We start from the raw sequence: 23,332 nt of genomic DNA, 5'->3' as shown, positions 1-23,332 counted from the left end.
TTAATGATATATTTACACTCAAAACACACACATTTGCTTTTGTCTGACAAATTGTAAGGTTGCAACATGCCCTTGTCCAAGTTTGCCAAATCAGATCAACGCATTGCAGCACGCTTAGAGCTTTGACACGTTGCTGCTTGCATTGATACTTTTTTTTTTTTTTTTTTTTTTTTACGACTCTGTGGTTGCACCACAGACCGACATGCACCAACTCAGTTTCAAAATGAAATGTACGGTAGCTTGCTCATAACTAGTGAGCTGTGAGATACGAGTGATCAGAAATAAAGAACTGTAGGTGCAATTTTTAACACGCGTTCGAAACGAGTCAGTTTTCCCCTTCCGTTCTTCAAAATCCCTCCATGCAGTTTATGAATGAAGCACAATGGAGGACACGAACCCCCACTGTGGCCGTCCCCACCCCCCTATTTCGGTCACGAGAGCTCGGTCCTTCGTGACGTCACACTCCAGAGGCATCCAACAGTCTTGTGTGTGCAGGGAGGGAGGGGATCCAGGAACAGCCCCAACTTTTAATGTATGCAGCCGGGGCCGAGCCGGGCCAGTGTGTCGGTGGGTCGATCCGCCCGCACTGTTTTCTTCAGCTTTCTTGCATCCTCCCACTCGAGCGGCAGCAGAACAACGACTCGCTGTTCGCTAGCTAATCCTTTTTTTTTTTTTTTTTTTAGGAGAACCCCCAGCCGATTGTGCGAGTCCATAAAAAAAGGGTGAGTACGCGCTCCCTGCAAATTGACAGCATGCAATTTAAAGTAGTTTGCTGTAGTCTTGTGCTCATCAAGTGTTTGGGTGACAAAGATGCACGTCGCGCGCCTTTCGCTATTTTAGGAGTGCTCGTCTTCAACGGGAAACTCTGCATTTAGCAGGCACAATGCAAAAGGCTGGCAACTTTAACATGTTGGTTGATTCTTAGGAATACATCCATCTGCAAACATGTTTACTCAAGATAATTGCGCAAACGTAAATGTTGGACCAGGTATTTAAGTGGCATGAATAGAATTTTAATTCATCTGTTCTTAGGGCTGGTTGATTTAAGTAACATTGCAACAATATCAACTCACCAAAGTGTCAATTTTGCATGAAATATGTTCGAACATGGGTTTGCAAAGGGGTAGAAAACTCCCAGTAAATTTCAATGGGAAATTAAGCTGGAGAATTTTGAAATTATTAATGGAAATATGAATAGATAGGATTTAATGAGAATTAATTGCAAATATTTAATAGAACAAATGGACCTCTTTTCTTATTAAGAAAACTGAAAGCAAGTTAACTTAATAGTTAGCATAGTTCGTTAAACATTCATAACTGTGTTATCCAATGCACCTGGCTGTACTTTAGAGCCATATTCTTCCTTACATAAAAACTGTAATATATTATCATAATTGGTGGTGCCCAACATCAGTGCGCCCGCCCCCCACTAACACTCAATAAAAGTCTAACCATGTTCTCCCCCCTGCCTCCATTTCAAGAGGCAAACACTGTTACATTCAAATAGCCTAGCATTACTAGCATGCAAAAGTAATGTAACCTCATTACAAGGCTGGAATGCTCATAGGGATACTTTGGGAGGTAAATCATGGACAAGGTCTTCTTGGCTCCAAAAAAAAAAAAAGGGGGCTAGCTTGCGGGAACTAAACTGAAAATACGGTTGCCAGGCATCCCGAAGGGTTTGGAGGTGATTTAGAACATCGGAAGAAAGCATAGAAAGCTGGAAACCATTTGCAGTGAGGTTCAAATTAGAATAGCATGTGCTGTGTCTACTTGGAACCTTCCTGTTACTTTTGGGAGATAAGCAAAATCGTGCTGCTGGACATCTCAATTTAAAAAGTTGGAGAAATAACATTTCAGTGCTTTAACATTTATGTGTGCCAACCTCCCCCCCCTCCTCCTGCTTCTTCCTTCTTCCAGCTGTAAGTGAGCGAACAACTACATGGACTACTAGACCGAACATGAAGAGCCTTAAAGCCAAGTTCAGGAAAACTGATGTAAGTACTAAAACACATGCTGGTGACTAAGTCAGAAGTGCGCGCACATGCCCGCTTGGGCAGCTCTAGATGATTTATGGCCACCTCTTGGCTGGGCAATTTTTTTTTTGCAAGAAAAACAAAATAAAGTTTGGAATCATAATATGCGTATAATCCACTTAGCCCCACCCCCTCCGCCCTTGCGTGCTTTTGTAAACACAAAACACATGGGAAAAGGTCTATGTGACATGGTGTGCTTTGACAGATTTAATTGCGGGTGCCACCACAAGGGTAGCACCTCCAGGAAAAAAAAGAAAAATGAGGTCACAGTCGGGAGACGAGGTCGAGAAGCCGTGATTGATGGCGTCGGAGCGGTGCGAAACAAACCATACTTTTCTCACGGTGATTCATATAAGAGGACCATAAGTGTGGGAGTACCGGGCTTTTTTCCAGCAAAGGCCGCAGTTGTGCAGATCTCGACTTGCTCGGTTCACCCTGCAGATGATTAATTCATCTTTTGGGAAGGATGGCTCTATCACGTATCAAACACTCACAGACAGGAAGTGAGGCGTCTCCACTGTGTTTGACTCAACCGCTGTCACCGTGGTCTTGACGGCAACGGAGCTAAGCGGCAGACGGGAAAAGTCGGGAAGTTCCTGGTTAACTTCAAGAGGAAGTTGATCAAGTAGGGCCAAGAATGTTTTTGTGTCAACTGATGGGCTCATAAGAAATGAGGAGTCATCTTTCTGAGGAGTTGTTTTCCATTTTGAGTCAGGCTATGTTCAATTCCGTTCACATTAGAGTTGTGAGCACATAAAATAAAATTTAAAAAAAAAATGCTGTCTGAACGTATGATAGCAGTAAATCGAATTCACCCGTTGCACCGTTCAAAGGCTTTTCATAAAAAAAGGAATGCACCAAAACTGGGTCAATACTGTACATCTGTACTCCTACGTGTACTCATAAAAATGCTCCGATACAACGACACCCGATACCACCTGCCCTATACATTCTATACTCATCTGTCCGCCCTTTGCTTGGGCTATGCAGCTTGAGATATTACAAGGTTCTTCAAACAAAGAATTTATTCACACTCCTGTAAAGTTAACTGCAAAACTAAACGCAATAAAGAGAATTACACAATGTATTATAAAACAAACCCAACCTGAAATTGCTTACTCATACTGACCTTGACTTAATTACTTCCTTCTTTCCACGTGGAGTAAATATGTAGTTACTCCCTGAGCTGAAGTCTCGAGATGTTGACGTTCTGGCTGATGGTGGGCAATTTTTCCCAGAAATATGTGGGTCAAATTCCACATTGCATGATTTAGGGGCATTCACTGTACAATGGGGTCCATTCAGAAGCACCGTTTTATTAGTAGTCACATGCTTTGTGTGTGTGTGTGTGTGTGTGTGTGTGTTAATGATGTCGAACAGGAGGGAAATGATGAACAGTTTGAAATCGTCGATGAAATATTGAGGCTTCTGCGGGAAGCAAAAAAAAAAAAAGCCAATAGAAATTTGATTGGGGTTAATCGATGACGTGTGATAATGCGGCAGGTCAAAATATTCACAAGTCAATGATCTGGCTTGGGTCTAATATTTCGAGTGGGACTCCGTGCCCCGTGGCCCCCCCTTAGCTCCGCCAGTGATCCCAGTTATTTATTTTTTCAGTACAATTGACAATTGTTACAGTCATAGGTCACATTAAATAGATTATATGTTACAGTATTAGTGGAATTTCTTTGAAATTATTATTTTTTTAGTTCAGTGTTATTAAACTGTAAAAACGTGGCACTTAAAACCGGTGTGTGTCTTTTACGTCCACTCTACATAGAATCCATGTGCAATTTGACAGATGCTCTTGGCATTTCTTGTAACCCCAAATATGAATCCCCGCTATTTTGGCCGGGCATGCAGCCAGACGAAAGTAAATGATTGCCAATTGCTATGTGGGAGAGAACAACCACATCCATTGTTCAGAAAAAAAAGTCCTGTTTGGTATTGAGCCACGAGATCTCAACAGTATTTGTCTCACCTTCCCATACCGGTCCTAAAACATGCATTTACAGTTGACACAAAAAGGTGCACATTGATGGAACATTTGTGAGTGGTGCCCATCCTGACTGTTACATAAACCAGTTGAGCGTAGGAAAAAAAAAAAAAATCAGGGATGTGAATGTTGCCTAGAAACACGAGCAAAGCCTTTTGCGCTCGTGTGTCTTTGCACCCGTCACTCCCACGTTCTATTGAGCACTTGGATTGGCCCACTTTTGTTCTTCCTTTTATACACTGAGCATCTATTGCTTTGCATTCAATTCAAAGAAACACAATTCTACGCTCACAAATTAGTTCACCCAATAAAATGGCCTGAAAATAAAACCTGGTATTTTTGTCCCTACAGAAATCAAAATTAAATTTATTATAAGAATGACATAATTACATTTATTTTAATTTAACACCAATGTCAATGTGCCTGCGATTTCCGACCTCCCAGAACTAAACTTTTAACATGTAATCAGACAGTACACAAGTTGGGTTATGTCACACTTAACCTGCCCACTAATTTTCAGTGCTTGTTGGATTTAAAAGGAACGTGTGGAGCTTTATCACACTTGGTCATGCAAGGTCAACATGAGTCAGAGTCTGGTGGAGTTGAACGTGTGTCTATGTTTGTGTGTGTGTGTGCTTGAGACAATGTGTTTGTGGATTTAGTCTACTCAACTGTAAAGTGTTTATAATAAAATGTGTGTGTGTGTTTGGTCAACCAGACGTGTAATCTGGGTTTACGGGAATAGGGTTTGGCAAACAGCCACAATGACAGACATGATGCATTTGAGCAATCGTACGGCGGTAATAATGATGAGAAATCGCAATGTACTGTATTAGCTAATCTCCATTTACTATTACCTTCATATTCAGGCTCTTTACTCCTTTTAGTCTTACTAGCTATTGAGCACACACTCTCTTATTAATATATTCAGCCTTTTGTTGCATTGTGTGTACATGACAATAGTGCCTCGCACAGACCTTGGTCCACTGTCACGATTTAAAAACTGCCCCCACAGCTACCAGACTAGGTGGGATTAACCCCCCCGCCCCCCCACTCTAACCAGTAGTTTGTAACCACAAACATGGTCACGATGTAATTGATGCACAGATTACATCTCCTATCACTCCACACATCTGTTCCATAGCATCACTTAATCTGCAGGAGTGTGTATATGGGGGGGGGCGCACGACTAAAATGTCAAAATTTATGCTCCAATTCGACAATGTAAATTCCCTAATTTTAGCCGTGTAAATATTACAGGAATGGAGAGCTCCTTATCAGGCGTGATGGAATGTCTGCCGTGTTAAATAAAGCGGCGCTGCCCAGGCACTGGGTCACATGCTGATCATCTGAAAACATTTCGACAGAATGCTTTGTGCACCGCGGGGGATAAGAGCATTGAATTACACTCTTAATGCAGTTTACGAGGAAATATAGACCACATAAATTCAATTCTTTGCGAAGCTTAAAGATTTAGAGCGTCACATTGTGGCGGTTTAATCCTTCAACTATTGATGGTTTCTTACGCAGCTGAAGCGTTTCTCCGCTAGGGAATGTTTTATTTGGCACCGGTCGGACTCAAGTCTGAGTTTATTCTGGCTGGGTGCAGCAAAAGGGTATTAATACTGAGAGTGACAGTAAAGCTTTAGGGAGAGACCCTTGTTAATCCGGGGGAGGAAGGGCGGGTGTCTGTGTTGACAAATCTGAGCCAGGGAGACAAGGGAGGGAAGAAAAAAAAAAAAATCCACAGAGATGTCCTCATTCAAACAAACTAGCCTGATAAACTCAGTGTCGAGATTAAAGGCAGTGCAGTAAAAGTAATATACAGCTAATCCCCTGTAAATAACGATGAGGGCGAGTCTGCTGAATATGTGCCCAGTTGAAAAATGGATGCTACTTAAATCTTTCTTATGCCTTCATGATGGAGTCATGAATATTTATCTGGTTAAATGCTTTGGTGGCCAAAATGTATCCCACATGAGGTGCTAGCCACCAGCTAGCTTAGAAGCTAACAGATTTGTGGCAAGTGGAGAGACGGTTGGGCACATCTGCGGCATCACCACTTTGCTCGGGAATGTAAATAATGATAAATCCAGTGTACAACAATAATAAAAGCAGGAATAAAAACAATTCTTTTGAAAATACAGCCACTGTGTTGCCTACTAGCAGTCCCAATTACCGCAGCAAAGTTTTTATCACCAACTCCAAGAAACCTGGGGGTTAAACGTGGATCCAATTAAAATGGAAGAGAGGATGTTTCTTCCAGTTATTCTTTATTGCCTCTACATGCCAAGTATAAAAAAAAATGTATGGAAAAACAATCATCACGTTTATGACTTTCTCGCAAATGCCATTTAATCAGTAGATAAGGCCCATCCATTGTGATGATGGAAGGTCTGGCTGTGGCATGTTTGGATTGTTCTTGGACAAAATGTTACCGCACCACATGCAGTGAACATGACTTAATCGTCTGACTCCATTGAGGGCATGAAGTCATACTAGGAGTCAGGCATACCTTTCTTCTCATTACAAAATAGCCAGGGGCAGATAAAGAGGCGAGGCTAAGTCAAAAGTCAGCTTGGGGAGAGACGACATCAGTGATGCAGAAGTTAAAAATATCCCATAAAAGTATTGTTCCCCTTAAAACGGAAGGCCGATATGCTGAGAATCGGTCTGGTCGATCATCGGTCTTTCTGGCGGCGCCATTGCTATGCTAGCTGTCCTTACTATCGTTTGAGGCTTTGCCATCATTGTAATTTGATTCCTGATTGGTTACAGCCGTCAAATATTTGGCTGAGAGGATCGGGCTCAAAATCGTCTCGATTATTTCTTTATTCTTCATGTACTTGAATCAAAGGAAGAGTCTGGCTCCCTGCTTTTATTCCCGCTCAAACATCTTGTTTAGTTTGGCCAAAGTGGAACAATCAGGCAAGGATGTGGATGAAGGAAGGGTTCGTCTCAGGCCACCTGAAAAAAAGAGAAATTTCCTTCACGAGAGACTTTTGGCTGGCGACAGTTTTGATTTGTGGCTTGTAATGTTTTTGCTTCCCAGTTACCATACTGTGTATTTAGTCGAACCCGATGATTTAAGTCCGAAAAATGACAGATTTACAGCTACGGCATATCAAGTGGCCGAACGAAGCCTGTTTCCTGTTTATGCCGGATGGTTTTTGACTCCATGTGCTGATTAATGTAAATGAAGCATCAAAATAGCTTCGGGGGTCATAGTTGCTTTAATCAGCAAGCGTTGGCTGTTTTATTTCCAAGTTCAGCCGTGTTTTATTTATAGGGCAGGAATGGCTATTTGTAGCCTACGGAAGTGTTGCCTGGCGACTATTTTTAACTCTGGGTTGTCTTGACTTGGAGCAACAATTCCGGACATGTGCTGTAATCTGTTTTTAAACACATACTTTGCTTTTTTTTCTGGAATTGAATGCTTCGTGGCTCCAGTCGGAATTTACACGTGTATAATAGAATGTGATAGATTTATGACGAATGAACACAACAAGATCCATGATCTGTTCTTGGAACGACACGAGCTGTTTAGAAGCAGTTTCTTCCATTTGTGTCGGTTTGCCTGTGCCCCGACGAGGACAAAAAGAAAAAAATGGATGCATTGTTTGGAGACATTTGAGAACATCTGCTTTGTGTCAGATAAGGCGTTTGCAGTTACAAGGCGCAGACGATCAAAGGCCAACGACATTGTAAATGTGTTCAGGCTTTCCTTGGGCATTTTCATTTCCTTTGATTCTTCCGTACGTACATACGCGTGTCCTGCCATCTTCTTTCCCAAGAAAAGCATTTTCCGGTAAAACTACAAGGTTATTCCCAATTGTTGTCTTTCTGAAATTAACTTCAATTCAAAATAAATTGCCCCTCCTGTGCACAGCTTTTGACAGTAAGTCAGCAAAATCTAAATTAAGTTTATAACTTGTCCACCAACACTTTTTATCTTTACAACAACAAAAACATGGCTTTCCCCATATTTTGAAGAAAAATGTCAGTCTTTGAAAAGTAAATGTTTTTCCATTTAGCTCTATCTGCTCTCAGTGATCACAGTGGCGTAAAAAAAAGAAAATCCATGCGCCGCAGGAAGTACTGTTTCCACATCAGTGTTTATTTTTCCTTCATGGAACGGAGGGTGTTCAAAGAAACCGAGAAATCGTTCTTAGCCGAACATGTTTGAGCAAAAACCAGCAGGTAAACAAACATCCATGGCTGCTTTACCAAGTGTATATTTTCTTTGGATTTTAACATCAACCTGCGGTTTGAACATTAAATGAAAACAATCCATTTTTTGGCTTTTTTATCCCTCCACATTCCTTTTCCAATTTGCTTCTTCCTTCCTTGCGTCGTATCTCTTCAGCTCCTAAACTTTCGTCCCTGGCGCTAGCGTCTGGTCTGGACAAACAGGAAACTCTTAGTGTTATCAGCAAACTCTGTGTGTCTTAATGAGTATCTGGCTAAAAACAGCCAGGGAAAGAAGGACTCGTGTCCACACCCATTTACCGAGTCAACTAAAAGAGACAGAACGTTGGGAAGGAAGCGAGGATTATTCCATTTCCCAGTACTCACAGAGGAACAAAGACGTTACCGGTTTACAATATCATTTTAGCGGCCTTTGCCGCACAAGGCAAAGTGGGTGGAGAACAGTTTAGCGATACTTTAGGAAGTCCAAGAGGTAAATAAAGAGTCGGGATATACTACTGATCGACAGCTTGTCAGCAATTTGCTGTTTTAATGTACCTGCCTAGACTTGAGCGGCCATTTTGTTCACTTTTATCACAAGGGCTGAGTCATGAATGATTATCTCATCAGGCTCCCCTCCATGACGCGACACGGGCCTGAAAGTGGAGCAGCGCATTCCGCTCCAGTTCAACCTGTCCGTGACAATGTCGTCTAATGCTATCGGTGTCACGCTGCTTTATGGCGACAGCCTTTCACTTTTGTTTAGCTTATTAGCTAAGCCGCCATTATCATTGTTTCCTGCTCAGTATCTCTTCTAACTGTTAATCAGCAACAAATGATGTGCTCTTCTTTCAAACAATCTTGTGTACTTGCTGAACTTTGGCATCAAGCGTAACTCCTATCATCATATCAAAATATTGACTAACAGGGTGCGACTTTGCAATTTTGTTGTAAATAACCAGGAGAGCTTACAATACGGCTGCATGAGATACTTTTAATATTACTTCTAATAGACCGGTAAGAGACCTTACATAATCTTTATCTTATCTTTAGTAATTATAAATCAACTGTACACATTTCAATTCCTAGCAGTCATAATACAACAAAAATATGAGAAATACACCAAAGTAAACAAAGCGCCTCATTTGTTGTAAAACGTCTTATGTCCGTCTTAAAAACACTTGATTAATGACCGCTGCCACGGTAATGAGCGGTGTAATGTAAATATTTCTATTTGATCAGCAAGCATATGGTAGTCTGGTAGTTTAGCCTCGACACACATTCGACGGTTCACGTTAAGTGTCAAAATGAATCGATTAATCTTCAAATAATCGATGATCAAATTAATCGACTATTTTCATAATCGGTTAGAGCCATTTTGTAGAATTAGCCAAATCTGCTAATGTTACGAATTCTTCTTGGAGTCTATTTTAGAGAATGATAATCGGAACAGATTGTGTTTGACTTTGGAGGTTCTTGCGTAAAGCTCACAGCACACTTGGTAGAACACCTGGTGGCCATCTATCTCCTCAACATGACCCTTGCCTGTGTCTTAGTACACTGTTATTTTTCACTCGGCCATTCAAATAGCTCATCTCACGTTTCCTTGGAAATAGTCTCTCACCTCGTCACTCCTTTCAAGTCTCGTATCTTAGCAACTAGATAACTTTCACGAACATCAAGGCGGACAATGCCCGAGTCAGCATTTCTTCCGTTTTTTTTTTCCAATTCATTACGCCGGCTCGTGTCAACTCTGTGGTTTGCACTGCAGCAATGGCTAGTTGTCATTCTATCCGAGGGCTGGCCTGCCAATTTTCCACCCGCTGTGTAAAATGTATCTTACTGATTACGTTTGGGGCTATGCCACAGAGGCTATTTTCACCGTCTATCTTTATATTGGCATACTGCGCTGGCACGCACAGGCCCCACTTTGTGCAGCACAACAATTTATGGAGTCAAAGAGTTTGCAAGGTTAGTACGATGCAGGTCAATGGGCTATCAGGTCTCTTATTGTCCTCTACTGTATAGTCGTTTATATTTTTGCATGCTTAGATTTGGATGACTTCTGTTATTCTCACTCAATTTGAAAAACGATGGTGCTCAGATAATTGACTTTGCAGCCTGCAAAAAAAAAAAAAAGTGTGTGCCCTTTTTGTGTAAACGTGTGTTTATGTGTTCAAACTGGAAATTGCTTGCAGGAGAACAAATGTTTTTTGTGGGCCTGGGCTAAGCCAAAGAAACATTCTCTTGCTCTTTCTCTCCCTGGGAGAAACATGACTCACATTAAGTATTGGCGCTAGGATGACATTTGTGTGTAAACCAGCTGACCATATTGGGGCTCAAAGTGTTAGCAACGTTTTGTTAGTTGACTGAATTTCCTTTCCTTTGAATTTAGATTTCGAAAATAGAATCGATTTTTGTTCTCCAAATCCTACGACTTCCCATGTTGGACTTTTAAGCCACTTTCACTTTATGCCTCCATAGGTCAACGAGTGGAACAAAAATGACGAGCGGTTGCTTGCTGCAGTGGAGCACGGCGAGGCGGAGAAGGTGGCGTCCCTTGTTGCCAAGAAAGGTGCCAGCCCTGTAAAGCTTGACAGCGAGGGCAAATCAGCGTAAGTAATAAAGATGGCGGACCATTCTTTAAGGTCCGATTTATCCGCCCGTCACCTGAGCCCATAAACAGACAGAAAAATGGAAAATTGTCACGTGTAGTAAGTAGCCACTACTTGCCAGAAATTCCTGCATCACCTTCAATGCACCATGAAGCAATCAGAGTTAATCCTGCATCAAAAGTGGGGCTCAGCCATCTTGAAACGGTGCTAAAACTCCATGTAAATATTTGACCTCATTCTTTTTCCCTTGCAACACAACACCCGCTGACCTGCATGTGTTTATCACCCAGTAACATCACAATACGGGGGGGAGAAGGTGTCGATACTGGAGCGTGCTGGTGAACTAAATGCGCCATGCATTGACCTTTTCTCACACACACACACGAAAACACACAGAGGCTCGCGGATACCCGCAACCTTTGTTCGTTATGAAGAATGCGGCAGGCCAGTCTGTGCAAGACAACGGCACAAAGGGCGAGTCCATGGCATCGCCATGGTGATAAAAAGCGGATCGAAAGGCATGCGGGCATAGTTGTGGTATTTGTGTGTGTGTGTTGTCGACTTTAAAAGGAATCTGCATGTGTGTAATTTGCTCATTGGGCTGGAAACCGTTTTATGTAAAGTCGTCATTCGCCACGAATGAGAAAGTAGCCTGTTAAGTCACAAACTGACAAGAGCAAATGGAGTGCAAGTTTGGCCGAGGTCCGCGTGTCCATATTTTCCAGTTTCTTCTTCTTTTGTATTCAGGCTTCACGTCGCAGCGTCACGTGGTCACGTCGACTGCCTGGTTGCCCTGCTCTCGCACGGCGCCGACCCGACAGTTGCTGACGTTGCAGGTTCGTGTCTGGGCACACCTTTTATCTTTACATCAACGACGGCTATGTTTTGAAGAAAAATATCCCTTTGTGTCTGCTGGTTTTATGCTAACAATGCAAAACTGTGGCCGTGATCTAATCGCTTACGCGGCAGATATTTGGACACAAACGGTGCAGCAACACATGTTAACAGACAATATGAAATACTCACACTTATGTTGTTTAACTCATTCCTAGGTTTGAATCCGTTACACCTGGCAGCCAAGAACAACCACACCGAGTGCTGCAAAAGGCTAATTCAGGTAACTAACCATTTTTTTTAAAGCTCTTTAGAAAACGAAACGACTCCCTGACGTTTGGAAAAAATGAGCTTTCCCCTTGCCAAAACATAACTCCTTGATAACCTATTTCCTTTCCAGAGCAAATGTCCTGTTGACGCAGTCGACGGCTCAGGAAGGAGCGCTTTGCATCATGCTGGTAAGCATAACATTTATTTGATTGATTTATTGACGAGGAAATGTTGGACGAGGTTGTGGGAAAATCTCTCTTTTTGTAAGCCCTTGGGCTCATATAGCCTGAATCATCTGCCATTCCCAGAATTAAGTGATTGTGCCGTAAAATGACGAATGAATGATCAAACAAATTGCTCATCTTGGATTGTTGGAACAAAAGAATCCTCTCAATTATTTTCCACTTCTGCAAGCTCTGAGGAATGCTCTTTTGCAATAAATGTATTGTCTCATTTCATCCGCAGCTCTTGGTGGGAAGACCCAGACTGTCCAATTTCTGTGTGAACTGAAAAGTGCTATCAACTTAAAAGACGCCGTACGTACCTCCATTTTGTCCACCTCTTGTACACAAAAGACAGTTTCCGGAAATATGAGTAAAAAAAGTGGCAGGCGATAAATCACTGAGCCGCAGTTGCGCACCCACATTGATTAAATTTGTTTTTGTGGATTTTGAGAAAAATGGTTACGTGCCTCGCTTGTACGAGTATGCGCCTGAGCTCCAGGGGTCAGCGTACTGTGGGAACGACACTCACCAGCCGCAGACTTGCGGTCTACATCGCAGCGGCGGTTCCATACCTGTGGTTTGATCCGAGTGGATCGCGTGATATTTAATGAATGCGTGTGTAGGTTATTTATTTTCGTCTGCATACGTTTGAGGCGTTCTCGTGACTTTAAATAAACACTCGGCGAGTTATTGAGAAGGCGATCCATTCTGTGACTGCTGCTGTACTAATTTACTTTGTATTACATTTATATCATTATATTTTCTATTTTATACATCTATTATATATAAGTGTAATGGTTTTAGCATTCCTATTGTTTTTTTATATAAAAAAAAAATTGTCCATCATGCTAAAATACAGCTCCTCATCTTTTGAGATGTTATGAAAAGGGAACGGTGTTCTTCCTCACTTGGGCATGAGTGCCATGACGCATTCACCTCTTCTTTTTTTTTCTCACATAGTTCCGTGACTTCTCTCACCACACAGTCACTGAACATACCATTCATGTCCAAGGACTTATGTCCAAGTCCCGAGTCTGTATTTGAATCCAGATTTTTTTCCCCCCTTTTCTGTATGTCATGTTGGCACTGCTGTTATTTTCCTTCCCAAAGGACGGGCACACCCCTTTGCTCCTGGCAGCCAAACACGGCCATGCTGAAGTGTGCATCGCTTTGCTCGACTGCGGCGCTGAAATCAGCACTTCTGACAACAGTGGCAGGTAGGGAAGCACAACAGCAGCCCAGTTGCAAACATTTTCCTTTGGTTCTTTTATATTCAGGGTTTTAACATTTACTATAAAAAAATGCCATGAAGAGAAATTCACAAATAAAAGCCCCACCCCTCACTTCAAAATAGCTCCAAGATGGTGCCAAAAGCAACCATTTTACATTAAACACGGCTTTGGCCTGCACACAAATACAATAACGAAAAAAAAAAAAAAAGTCCAACCGCACTTATACTGTGAATACTCACTTTGCAGGACGGCGTTGATGCTCGCCGCAGAGTCCAATGCGGTTGCTGTCGTGGAAGTTCTGGTTCACAGAGGGGCTCTTCTGTCAGCGGTGGATTTGCATGGCCACGATGTCCTGCATTACGCCAAATTGCCCGCCAACTGTGAGGTCAGAGCTGCACTCACTGCTGCTCTGACCAGGCAGCTCCCTGGTGAGAAACAAAAACACACATGCAAATAATCAATAAACACATTAAGCTTGAGTGTTTAGTTGACCCGCTTTCATTTGAATTTAAGCACAGTTGTACTGGATGATAATAATGCAGTCAACACTGCCATCTGCTGGAGAGTCACAGTAGTAGATTTTAAAACTTTTTTTTCTTTTCTTTTGTACATGTTACAGATCCCAGGTCCCCCTTAAGTCCTGCGGTAAGAATCTATGCATTTAACAGTGTTTACACAAATCAATCAAGGTGAATTGTAAAAAAAAAAAAGAAAATATATTTTACCTACATTTATTGATTTATTCAGGTGTTTCCTCATAGTGGGGGTAGCAGAGTCTAATCAGGTTTTTAGGAGAGGGGACGCCTTAAATCATAATGTATTTGTTTACGTTTTTGTGGAAGATGCTTTTTGACGATTCAAATCTCGGCTGCGACTTTCCGTGCCTCATACAGCAAGTCTTTAAACTCTTGACTTCAGCTTTACAGACGAGGTGCAATTTTTTTTTTCCCACTTTGCATGGTGTCAATTAGGGCAGAGGCCACCATTTGAGGAAATACGATACATACATGACAACAACAAAAAAAAAGATCTCATCTTTCTACATCAACAGTCCCAGCTTGTGTAAACCTGTTAGTTTAAAATTAAATTCAAATTTGATCGAACCTCCTTGAACTAACCACCACTGATTCCACTTCTTGGCTTTTTGCTGACCCCCTGTAGCATGATCAAGTAGCTAAGCTAAATGATGAACGGATCACAACTCCCAAAAAACGAAAAGCACCTCCACCTCCTCTTAGTCCACTGCAGGTAAATAAATGCATGTCTCCTCTATACGTCTTGCTTGTATCAATATCCTGCACTCTGTATTAATACACATTTGAAAGCTTAGTTTTTGCCTAGCTTGTTTTCTGTGAGCAATGTTTTCCTAAAAGCAAAAAAAAAATTGGCAAATAAAACCATCTTTGTCTAAACAACCTCTTGGGCTTCATTACACGATAAATGACTTTCAACTTTGTCCGCATGTAGAAGTCTGGAACGTCTTCTCCTGCAATGTCTGGAACCCCCTCGTCCAGCAAAAGTGACACCCCAAAGCGATTCTACGACAAGGTAAGGATCAAAAGCACTCATGACATCAGAGTTGCACTAAAATTTTAACAATCGTAAAAGTGTACAACAAAAGAGATCCCACCTCGACTCTTATCCTTTCCCAATCTCCACTCCCACTTCCCTTTTTCTCGCACCCCCTCGACTGCTCCCTCCCCCTCGTTCTGGCCTGGAAGGACGAAGAAGTCCGCGAGGACTTTGAGAGGCTGCGCAACCACCAGACAAACATGTTGCTGGAGACAACGGACGACTCGACGCACGCCGACGAACTGGATCCGAAGGTAATGGCAATGCTGCGTCAGCTTTTTAGATAAAACCATCTCTTGCTCATGACATCATATTTGTCTTGAAAGACCCCCCCCAAAAAAAGGGACAAAATGTATCCTAGCATACACGTTTTAATATTAAGGAAAATATTTTCACATTGTGGATGCTACGTTAACTTTTCAATGCGTTTGAGAAGTTCAACACTTTGAATTTGGTCTACACGAATATCGAGAGCTGACATCTGTTTCGAGCTCAACGTGTGCACCTTCAGCATTCTTGCGGAGGTCTAACCAAAAGACGACAAGTCGGGACTTGTATGCCTCTCGGCTGACTTGCCAGTGGTCCCGACGAGCTCGTGCTTCTCAAGTGTCTTCAGCCGCTAATGTATGTGATGCGTGGTATGCGCCGACAGGTTCAACCCGGTCTCGCGCCGTCGGCCGCTCTCGTTTCGGCCCTTCAAGCCAAAATTACGGCTCTGACCTTGGAAAACCAGCAACTGGTTAGCAATTTTAAGGTAAGAGGCACAATTAGATTTTTTTTTTTTGGACCGCTGTTCATTTTCAGCCTGTTTGCAGAAACACCCATCACTCCAAGGAAACGAGGACCTGAAAGAAACCAGCCGTCCCGACAGCATGACCTCTAACTCCTCCTTCCATTCCACACGCGATGACTTGGAGCCAGCAGCAGCTGTACCGTCCACCGCCCACGCACCGCGGGAGGATGGAATCGAGGAGGAAGGGAGCAAAGAGGAGACCCGGTTGCTCAGACAGGCGCTCGAGAGCGTCCAGATGAAGCTGCTGGAAAGCAGAAAGGAGAACCGCTCGCTGCAGGCTCTGGTGAAACCCGAGAGGAGCGGAGAAATGGCCGAAGAGGGAAGCGTGAGGGGGAAAGCAAAAGAGCAAGAGTTGATCGAGAGTCTGGCGGAGCTACAGGCAAAGCTCACCGACACGCAGGAACGGTACCACCAAGCCGTGGAGGAGGCGGACGAGTTGAGAGCACAAATGGGAAGCGGCGACTTGACCAATCAGCGGCGAGCGGCGGCGCTGGAGCAGGAAGTCAAGCAGCTCAAGGGGCAGCTCGTCCAGACGGGCTGCCAGCATGAGAACGCCACGCAGAAAATGAGACAGCTGGAGGAGGCGCTGAGGAAGGCTGAGGAAGAGAGACGGAACGTTCAAGAGAAAGAGGCCAGGGCGGCAAAGATGGAGGAGCTGTATAAGGAGGCGCAGGAGGAAATCAGGATGCTCCAGGTACCCGGGTTAATCATCAGCTGACTGAGTTAGAGGCGGGGCTAACCCTTTTCATTGTCGTTCATTAGGAGGCTCTAAGGGGCACAGTTCCCGTGGAGGCGGCAGCCAAAGATTTTGAGGATATGAAGTCTGAGCTCAACGAAGTCATTTGCGGGCTGCAGCGCCGCCTCCTGGAGTTGTCGCATTCCTACAGCGAAACGCGGGCTCAGCTCGGCGCCACGCAGAAGCAGCTGGCCGAGAGCGGCCGGCCGCCGTCGCCGCCCTCGGAGGAGCTGCAGCAGGAGATGCAGAACCGGCTGGAGGAGATGCAAACGTTGCTCGCCGAGACTGAGAAGAAGTACTCGGCGGCTCTGGAGGAGATTTCCCAGCTGAGGCAGGAGGCGGAGCTTCAGGCGCAAAGCTCTGTAACCCTCGCCGACCACGCTCAAGTGATGTCGTCGCTCGGCAACGCCATCAAAGAGTTGGAAAGCCAGTCGGAAGAATTGAAGGAGCAGCTCCGACACAAGACCTTGCAACTGGACGCTCTCCAGAACAGGTGAGAGTCTAATCTGGGTCAAACGGTTCAACTCTATGAGGAGCCTTTTGAAACCATCTGGTGGTTTACTTCAAGGCTAGCGATGGAGAAAGACACAACCTCAGAGGATTCAATCTCCGGCGAGGAGCACGTTAAAATGCGTGAACAACTGGAGGGCGAGGTGAACCACCTGACGCAGCTGCTCCAGGAGGCCCTCCGAAAGCAGGACGAGATGGCTCTGGAGGCAGCTGACGCCTGGCAGAAGGTGAAGGACGGGAGGGGGGGAGGAGACAATGCCGCTTTCATGACTAACGGCCATTTTCTTCCAACCAAAAGGCGCGGGACAACCGAGCAGAGCGGGAGGCCATCCAGGAAGTTCTGACGTCAACGGAGAAAGAAAATCTGAGCTTGACTTCCAGGTTGGCCGAGTCCCAGGATGCTGTGTGTCAGCTCAAGCAGCTGGTGGAGAATCACGTGGCCTCCGAGAGGGAGAAGAACAAGCGGGTATGTCGCTTTTAACCGGTCAGACAAAGCTCGTCACGCTAATGCGTCTCATTCATCCCCTCTCAGATCGACGACCTATCTCGGGAAGTGGCTAAGCTAAAGGACGCCTTAAACAGCCTCTCGCAGCTCTCGTACAGCTCAGGATCACCTTCCAAGAGGCAACAGCAGAGCCAGCAGCTGGAAGCCATGCAGCAGCAAGTCAAACAGTTGCAGTTCCAACTAGCTGTAAGATTTAGCCTAGCTTAACTTTCGCATTACATTGCATTAAATTATCCCCTCACACTTGTTTTGTTTACATCTCAGGAGTCCAAGAAGCAGCACAATGAGATTGTGTCAGTCTACAGGATGCATCTTCTTTACGCTGTTCAGGTACTAGGTTCTTCCATGTTCATAAAATCAGTTCTTTCCCCGCCATTTAAAATAAAAATATTTAAATGAAATAAAATACGTTAGGTACACAAAGTCATCTCTTATTAAAATTTGCTATTGACCAACGCAATGCAAGCCCATGATAAAACGCGTTGAACAAACATTCAACCGGTTTGTCTTCTATTTGTGTTCGGAAAGAGTGCAAGCTGAAGTTCCCTTCCCAATTGGCTCGAATTGCGCACTAATTACTTGACCAAATATTGAACAGGTTTTTAACATGAGATGTTATTCAAGCAGATTGGGGAGGGGGGAAATACACTTTTAAAAAGAACAGTACAGAATAATTAGGATAATATTTTCGACATCAGATATTTATTGTCAATGGATGGGAAATTAAATATTTATGCTTTCATTGACCATTTGTCCTTTGCCTTGCACTTCAGGGTCAGATGGACGAGGATGTGCAGAAAGCCTTGAAGCAGATCTTGATGATGTGCAAGGTGCCAAATCAAACCAAGGAGGCCTGCTGAGACGTACTGAGCGCGCTCCAAAGCCAACACACGCAAAATAAACACACTGAAGTCAACTGATGCTGCTGCCGCTGCTGCCAAGGTCCTGCGAGCGAGGCTGCAACACGGCACGCCGTGCCTCTGAACTTCTTCTACTTGCAAAGTCACAACTAGATGATTAAGGCAAAGCCCAAAAGCCAACAAGCCATCTTCACAAAGTAGATTTGAAATCTCGCATTGCTGCACAAAAGCAGCGACCACTTCTGTTACAGTGTGTGAGGGGGAGGCGGAGCCTATTTGGTGCTGCCATTCATAGCGTCTATTTTTACAATGTTATTTTTAACTCTCTGTCCAAATGTGTAATAGTTACCCTGGTACAATCTAAATTATTATTTTTTGCCCTGATAGCGATGCATGAGATCGTGGCCACAGTCGCATGATAATATTTGTAATTTTTTTAACGATATTAAAATGGTGTTTTTGTCCAAGTTACTGTACTCTAATGCAGAATGTTTTGTTTTGTCCTCCAATGTAAAAATGCACTATTATGTCTACTGACGCGTTTTTCTTCACACAACCTTTATTAAATTGTAAAAGTTTGAATATTTGGGACATAAAACAATGTGGCTGTTTTCAGGTATTGTGCCTGCACTTATTGAGAAGACCATTTATTATGACCGACATGTTTGCATCCCAGTTTGAGCTTTTCGACGCCATATTCAAATAATTTGATGTCCCGGCTCCATCTCATCACTTTTAGTGTTTGAAGCACTTTTATGTAGCGGATCTCCTAAGACGTTTACTCCTCCACCATTTTTTGCCTTAGTACTGTGCCAAGATCCATGTGACTTAACAGGTGACTTTTTCTGGAGTGTTAGGAAAAAAACAAAAAAAAATTGCCTGCTTTCATGATTGTTTCTCATGTCTTGCTCAGGAAGTATGTTCACAACACTCCTGAAGAAAATTTGGTTTTCTCTCTTGTATGTTTTGTTTTTTAACATGGCATCAGAACATCTACCATCTGGGCCTGTGAAATATTTTGTAAGGGAAAGCAAGAGAAATAAATTCAGGTTTATTTGTTGGGTCTTTCGTAGAAGTTTTGTGGGGATGTACAGTTGATTTTTTTTGCCGTTATGAATAAACGTAACACTAAAATAACATACTTGTGTTTTTGTTTTTTTACAATTTACACAATTCGATGCATCCAATTAATTCAACATAATACGATTATTGTCAGTTGGACAGACATCTCCCAAATTTGATCAATTTAATATTATTTCACAAATCTATGCTGGTGGTCTGTCACCACATGGGTTTGTTATTCACTAATTAAACATTTTGAACTTTTCGCTGGAGAATTATATAAAAAAAAAGCCCTACCTGCCTGTAAATGCATCATTGGCCACTAGATGGCAACATTTACCAACACCTTAATACAGTATTTGTCTGGCAACCCAGTTCTGGTTGTGGTGAGCTCCTCTGCATCACAATTTCAGATTGAAAGTTTGCGTATCAATTTTATCCTCCTGTGTGGTGTTTGCGTGTTCTCCCTGTGGCTTTTAAGTTAATGGAAAACTCTAAATTGGTGCCAGAGCCCCCCTGACCCTAACGAGGACAAGAACTACAGAAAAAGGGTGGGTGTTTGGATACTTGCGCCAAATTGACATTGGTAATTTCTCAGGTGAAGTTCAACTCGGGATCATTAATCTTCTCTTGTGTTTCCTCCAACCAGTGGCACCAAACAAGTGGGTTTCCTGTTCCGGTTCTTGCCCGCTGGGCAAACACATCTGTCTTTACACAATAACTTCCTGTCAATCGTGCTTCCCCACATGTTGTGACCTCGGGGTGCTGCGATCCTAATACATCATGGGCTCATATTTGTCAGGGCAAAAATGTGCAATTGAAAAATTGGGGATGTTCTAGAAAGTGGTAAAAGACACAAAGTCAGAACTGTCTGGGAAAAGTCAATCTGCAAGAATAAAGTGATGAAAATTAATATTTAAAAAAGGCAGTTATGAGAATTAAATTGAAGTAAACAAATCCCAAAATTGAGGAAAAAAAATAAGCTCAAATTCCATATAGTGAAAAAAACTTTTAATGCAAAAAAGCATTTGACGAGTCATCATTACAGTCAATATTATATTCTTGCAAAATAAAATAAATACAATAGTCGGGAAGCCAAATATGATTTAATAATCTCACTAAACAGTGTGTGTGGGGGGGGGGGGGGGTTACACAAGGAGGCAATAATGTCTTTGTTGCTCTGGAAACATTTGTGTCGGCATACAGCTCAAAATTGTTGAGGGACATCGAATCCACGTTAAGTGCCTTCGCGGAGGGAAACGTTGCTTTTGGCATGCGGCCTCTGGGGAACCTTTGGGCATGTCGGTAATGTCAGCCAACGGGAACTGCAGGGAACCCAAGGAACAAATAGAATACAGTACATATTAAGTTTCGAAATGACCACTAAATTGCCCCCTCCCTCCAAACGTCTTCATTTCTGTTGTGTTGTTCTGGCCTTGAAACAGGAGCGCAGTGGAGGTGCACACCAAGAGATGCATGCGGCTTAATTGCTGCAAGATGTAACTCGGCCTGCGGCCCACCCTGACCCCCAAACACATTCAAAACCCTTTTTCCAAGTGTGCTTCTAAAAAGCAACAAAAAAAGAAGGGAGGGGGGCCCACATGAAGGAGTCAGCTCAAAAACTTTGCAGCCTTTTGTTTATTTGCTGGCAACGAGGTTCTCTTAATCAAAGCAAATGAAAATCGAAGTGCAGTCGTTCCTTGAGGGTTTTCAAGACAACTGAACAACAAACTGGCGGATCAAAGATGGTATGAATGCAAACATGCTTGATTGATCTACATTTGGCCCGTGGTAGAAGCTGATGAAGCGTTACAAAACAGACATGATGAGAAGGGCCGCAGAGGAGGGAGGTTCTGCCACCCCCCCCCCCCCCCCCTCACCACAATAAAAAATCCACAACACCTAAGTGAAGTTACAAGAACTACAAAATCAATTAAGTTAAAAAAATAAAATAAAATTTTCCATGAATGGGCAACAAATGACACTTCCAAAGTCGAATTGGTTGTTTTTTCTTAGGCTCAGTGGTTTCTAGTATATATATATATTTTTCAATTGCGCAATCCCCTTTAACGTGAAAAGAGCCCACAACACATTTCACTCTCATGAGAGCACTCACTGCTGATTAAAGAAACTGCGGTGTGATCAGAAAAACACAAAAGAGCTTCGCCATAAATCCCCACCCAAATAGACGCTTTAGTACATTCTGGCACGCCTCGATGTGTGCTCGCCATCTTCATTCTAACTCTTGATTATAGCTGTGGGTGTTTTCACAGAATGACATCACAGATAGTTGGCATCTCCGGTTTCTTCCTTTACAAGTGATTGGATGGAGCCGCTGCAATGATAGCGGATTTCCTAAATGGAACCCGTGGAACCATTCCGACCCGTTTGTGAGAAGCCATGTGCTTCGCTGTGACATCAGAGAGCCCACCAGAGCACTGCTGGTGACGCTAACATGGGTCAGTGGGATGCGGTTACACGAGACTACAGGGTGACACAGCATGGCAACATTTTTATTTAAGATATATTTATTTATATTTTGATTCATATTTTATTTGACTTTAATAACAATATTAAGATGTTTATTCATATTTTATTTGACTTTAATATTTTTTCGTGCACACTTTGACACGAATTTTGCTCAAGTGTGCGTTGTGTGCCCTGTTTTATAGAGTAGGAAGTATTCCGCAGCATTTCTAGCCAATTTAAGATGTCAGAGTGATTGATGTTGGACGTGAGGAAGGGCCAGCCAAAATCTCTGATCATCCTCACGTTGTTTGATAGGCTTGTATTTCAAACATGAATACACTGCAAACAATATGATTTTGGAAACATGTGCAGCATAAATTTGAAGCTTTTCCAAATCCTGTAAATATTATAGCTAATATTTTTCTTTCTGATTTATCGCTGTGCCGTCCTCCTAAAATCCTTTCTGCACGTCATTTTGAGCAGAATGGTTGTCGTATGGAGTAACTGCAATTCGAAAAGAAAAATGACAATGTGCAATTATGCTAAATAACATTATGGCTAAAAGTACTTCATGCCATTAGAAAAACAGTTAACAAAAGATAAATAGAGTTGTTTAATAGGCCTCAGTTCTAACTGAAATTTGGCAGCCATACGGACAAGAACATTAATTACCTGATTTGGTCATTAATTAGCCTCTAGAGAATAAAATAATGGAAGGCTGAGTTGCAGAACCCCCCCCCCTCCATCGCTTGCTCGCTCGCTCACTGCCGGCCGGCCTCCCGACATCAGGTTCCGATGAGGCTAACTGGAACCAGGTGGTTCCTTGCTAGTTCCCCAGACACACCGGACAATATTGTGTTATTAATGACCAAAATAGAGACAAAAGGAAAGGAAATCGGTTTCCTTCTCAAAGGTTGAGCTGCTGAGGAAGTTATTAAGGGAATGTCCGTGTTTGAATTTAAAATATCCCCTCAATCTCTGAAGGCTGAGCTGCATGTCTCTCAGCTTAGAAGGCTTAACTTTCTGATGATGAATGGCAGAAATACGCTTGACTTTCTTTTGGACTTGCCGTTTTTTTTTTTTTTTGGTCTAGTGACTTCTTTATGCCCCCATGACTACAACAAAAGTCGAGTTTAGCTCGAGGCTACATGGACAGGAACTTGAACCTTGATCTCAAGTGCATCTAATAAATCTAATTTCAGAACCCTACTGATAAACGGACTGAGTCTAGCTAACAAATAAATACATAAATAAGTAATAAATATAACAATTTATAAAATAAATTTAGAATAAAAAAAATAGCCTTGTCTATGAATAAACACAAATAAATAATTAAATACAATAATTTATATAATAAATTTAGAAAAAAAAATAATGGTCTTGTTTTTCAATTTGTGATACCTGTTGACTAACACGCCAAGTGACAAGAC

The 23,332-nt window shown here is 42.7% G+C and overlaps 2 protein-coding genes across 4 annotated transcripts in view; one reads left to right on the top strand and one right to left on the bottom strand.

Annotated features, from left to right (window-relative positions):
* Window positions 1-410: 410 nt before the first annotated feature.
* rai14 (retinoic acid induced 14) lies at window positions 411-19,508 on the top strand. Of its 2 annotated transcripts, XM_061292704.1 has the most exons (22): window positions 412-567; window positions 684-722; window positions 1,921-1,997; window positions 10,705-10,835; window positions 11,583-11,671; window positions 11,888-11,952; window positions 12,070-12,127; window positions 12,405-12,475; window positions 13,274-13,380; window positions 13,642-13,823; window positions 14,015-14,040; window positions 14,557-14,643; window positions 14,863-14,943; window positions 15,117-15,221; window positions 15,620-15,721; window positions 15,783-16,454; window positions 16,523-16,989; window positions 17,065-17,233; window positions 17,305-17,472; window positions 17,539-17,697; window positions 17,776-17,841; window positions 18,285-19,508. In XM_061292704.1, exons 3-22 carry the CDS (start codon window positions 1,962-1,964, stop codon window positions 18,369-18,371), a joined length of 2,928 nt encoding a protein of 975 aa, XP_061148688.1. In that variant the 5' UTR covers window positions 412-567; window positions 684-722; window positions 1,921-1,961; the 3' UTR covers window positions 18,372-19,508. The 2 variants fall into 2 exon arrangements, with proteins under 2 accessions (XP_061148689.1, XP_061148688.1); XM_061292705.1 differs by lacking the exon at window positions 14,557-14,643 and having other exon boundaries at window positions 411-567.
* Window positions 19,509-20,427: 919 nt separating this feature from the next.
* The window catches only part of nnt (nicotinamide nucleotide transhydrogenase), a 59,468-nt gene continuing 56,563 nt past the window's right edge, over window positions 20,428-23,332 (bottom strand). Inside the window, exon 22 of one of the 2 annotated variants that reach the window (XM_061292695.1) lies at window positions 20,428-20,758. In XM_061292695.1, coding sequence (XP_061148679.1) covers window positions 20,582-20,758 — 177 coding nt within the window. In that variant the 3' untranslated portion in view covers window positions 20,428-20,581. The remainder of the gene's footprint in view (window positions 20,759-23,332) is intronic. The other variant, XR_009716320.1, reaches the window with a different exon arrangement.

Source organism: Syngnathus typhle, linkage group LG12, assembly GCF_033458585.1.
Source record: "Syngnathus typhle isolate RoL2023-S1 ecotype Sweden linkage group LG12, RoL_Styp_1.0, whole genome shotgun sequence".
Classification (NCBI taxonomy): domain Eukaryota; kingdom Metazoa; phylum Chordata; class Actinopteri; order Syngnathiformes; family Syngnathidae; genus Syngnathus; species Syngnathus typhle.
The sequence above is the reverse complement of the archived record's forward strand: the minus strand, read 5'-3'. Positions and strand labels throughout refer to the sequence as shown.

What these genes read in the sequence shown, in the direction of transcription:
- rai14 (XM_061292704.1), top strand. Translation starts at nt 1,962, where the DNA reads ATGAAGAGCCTTAAAGCCAAGTTCAGGAAAACTGAT. An exon ending in GACAGCGAGGGCAAATCAGC is followed by an intron (nt 10,836 to 11,582) that starts GTAAGTAATAAA and finishes TTTTGTATTCAG; the next exon opens with GCTTCACGTCGCAGCGTCAC. An exon ending in GGTCCCCCTTAAGTCCTGCG is followed by an intron (nt 14,041 to 14,556) that starts GTAAGAATCTAT and finishes GACCCCCTGTAG; the next exon opens with CATGATCAAGTAGCTAAGCT.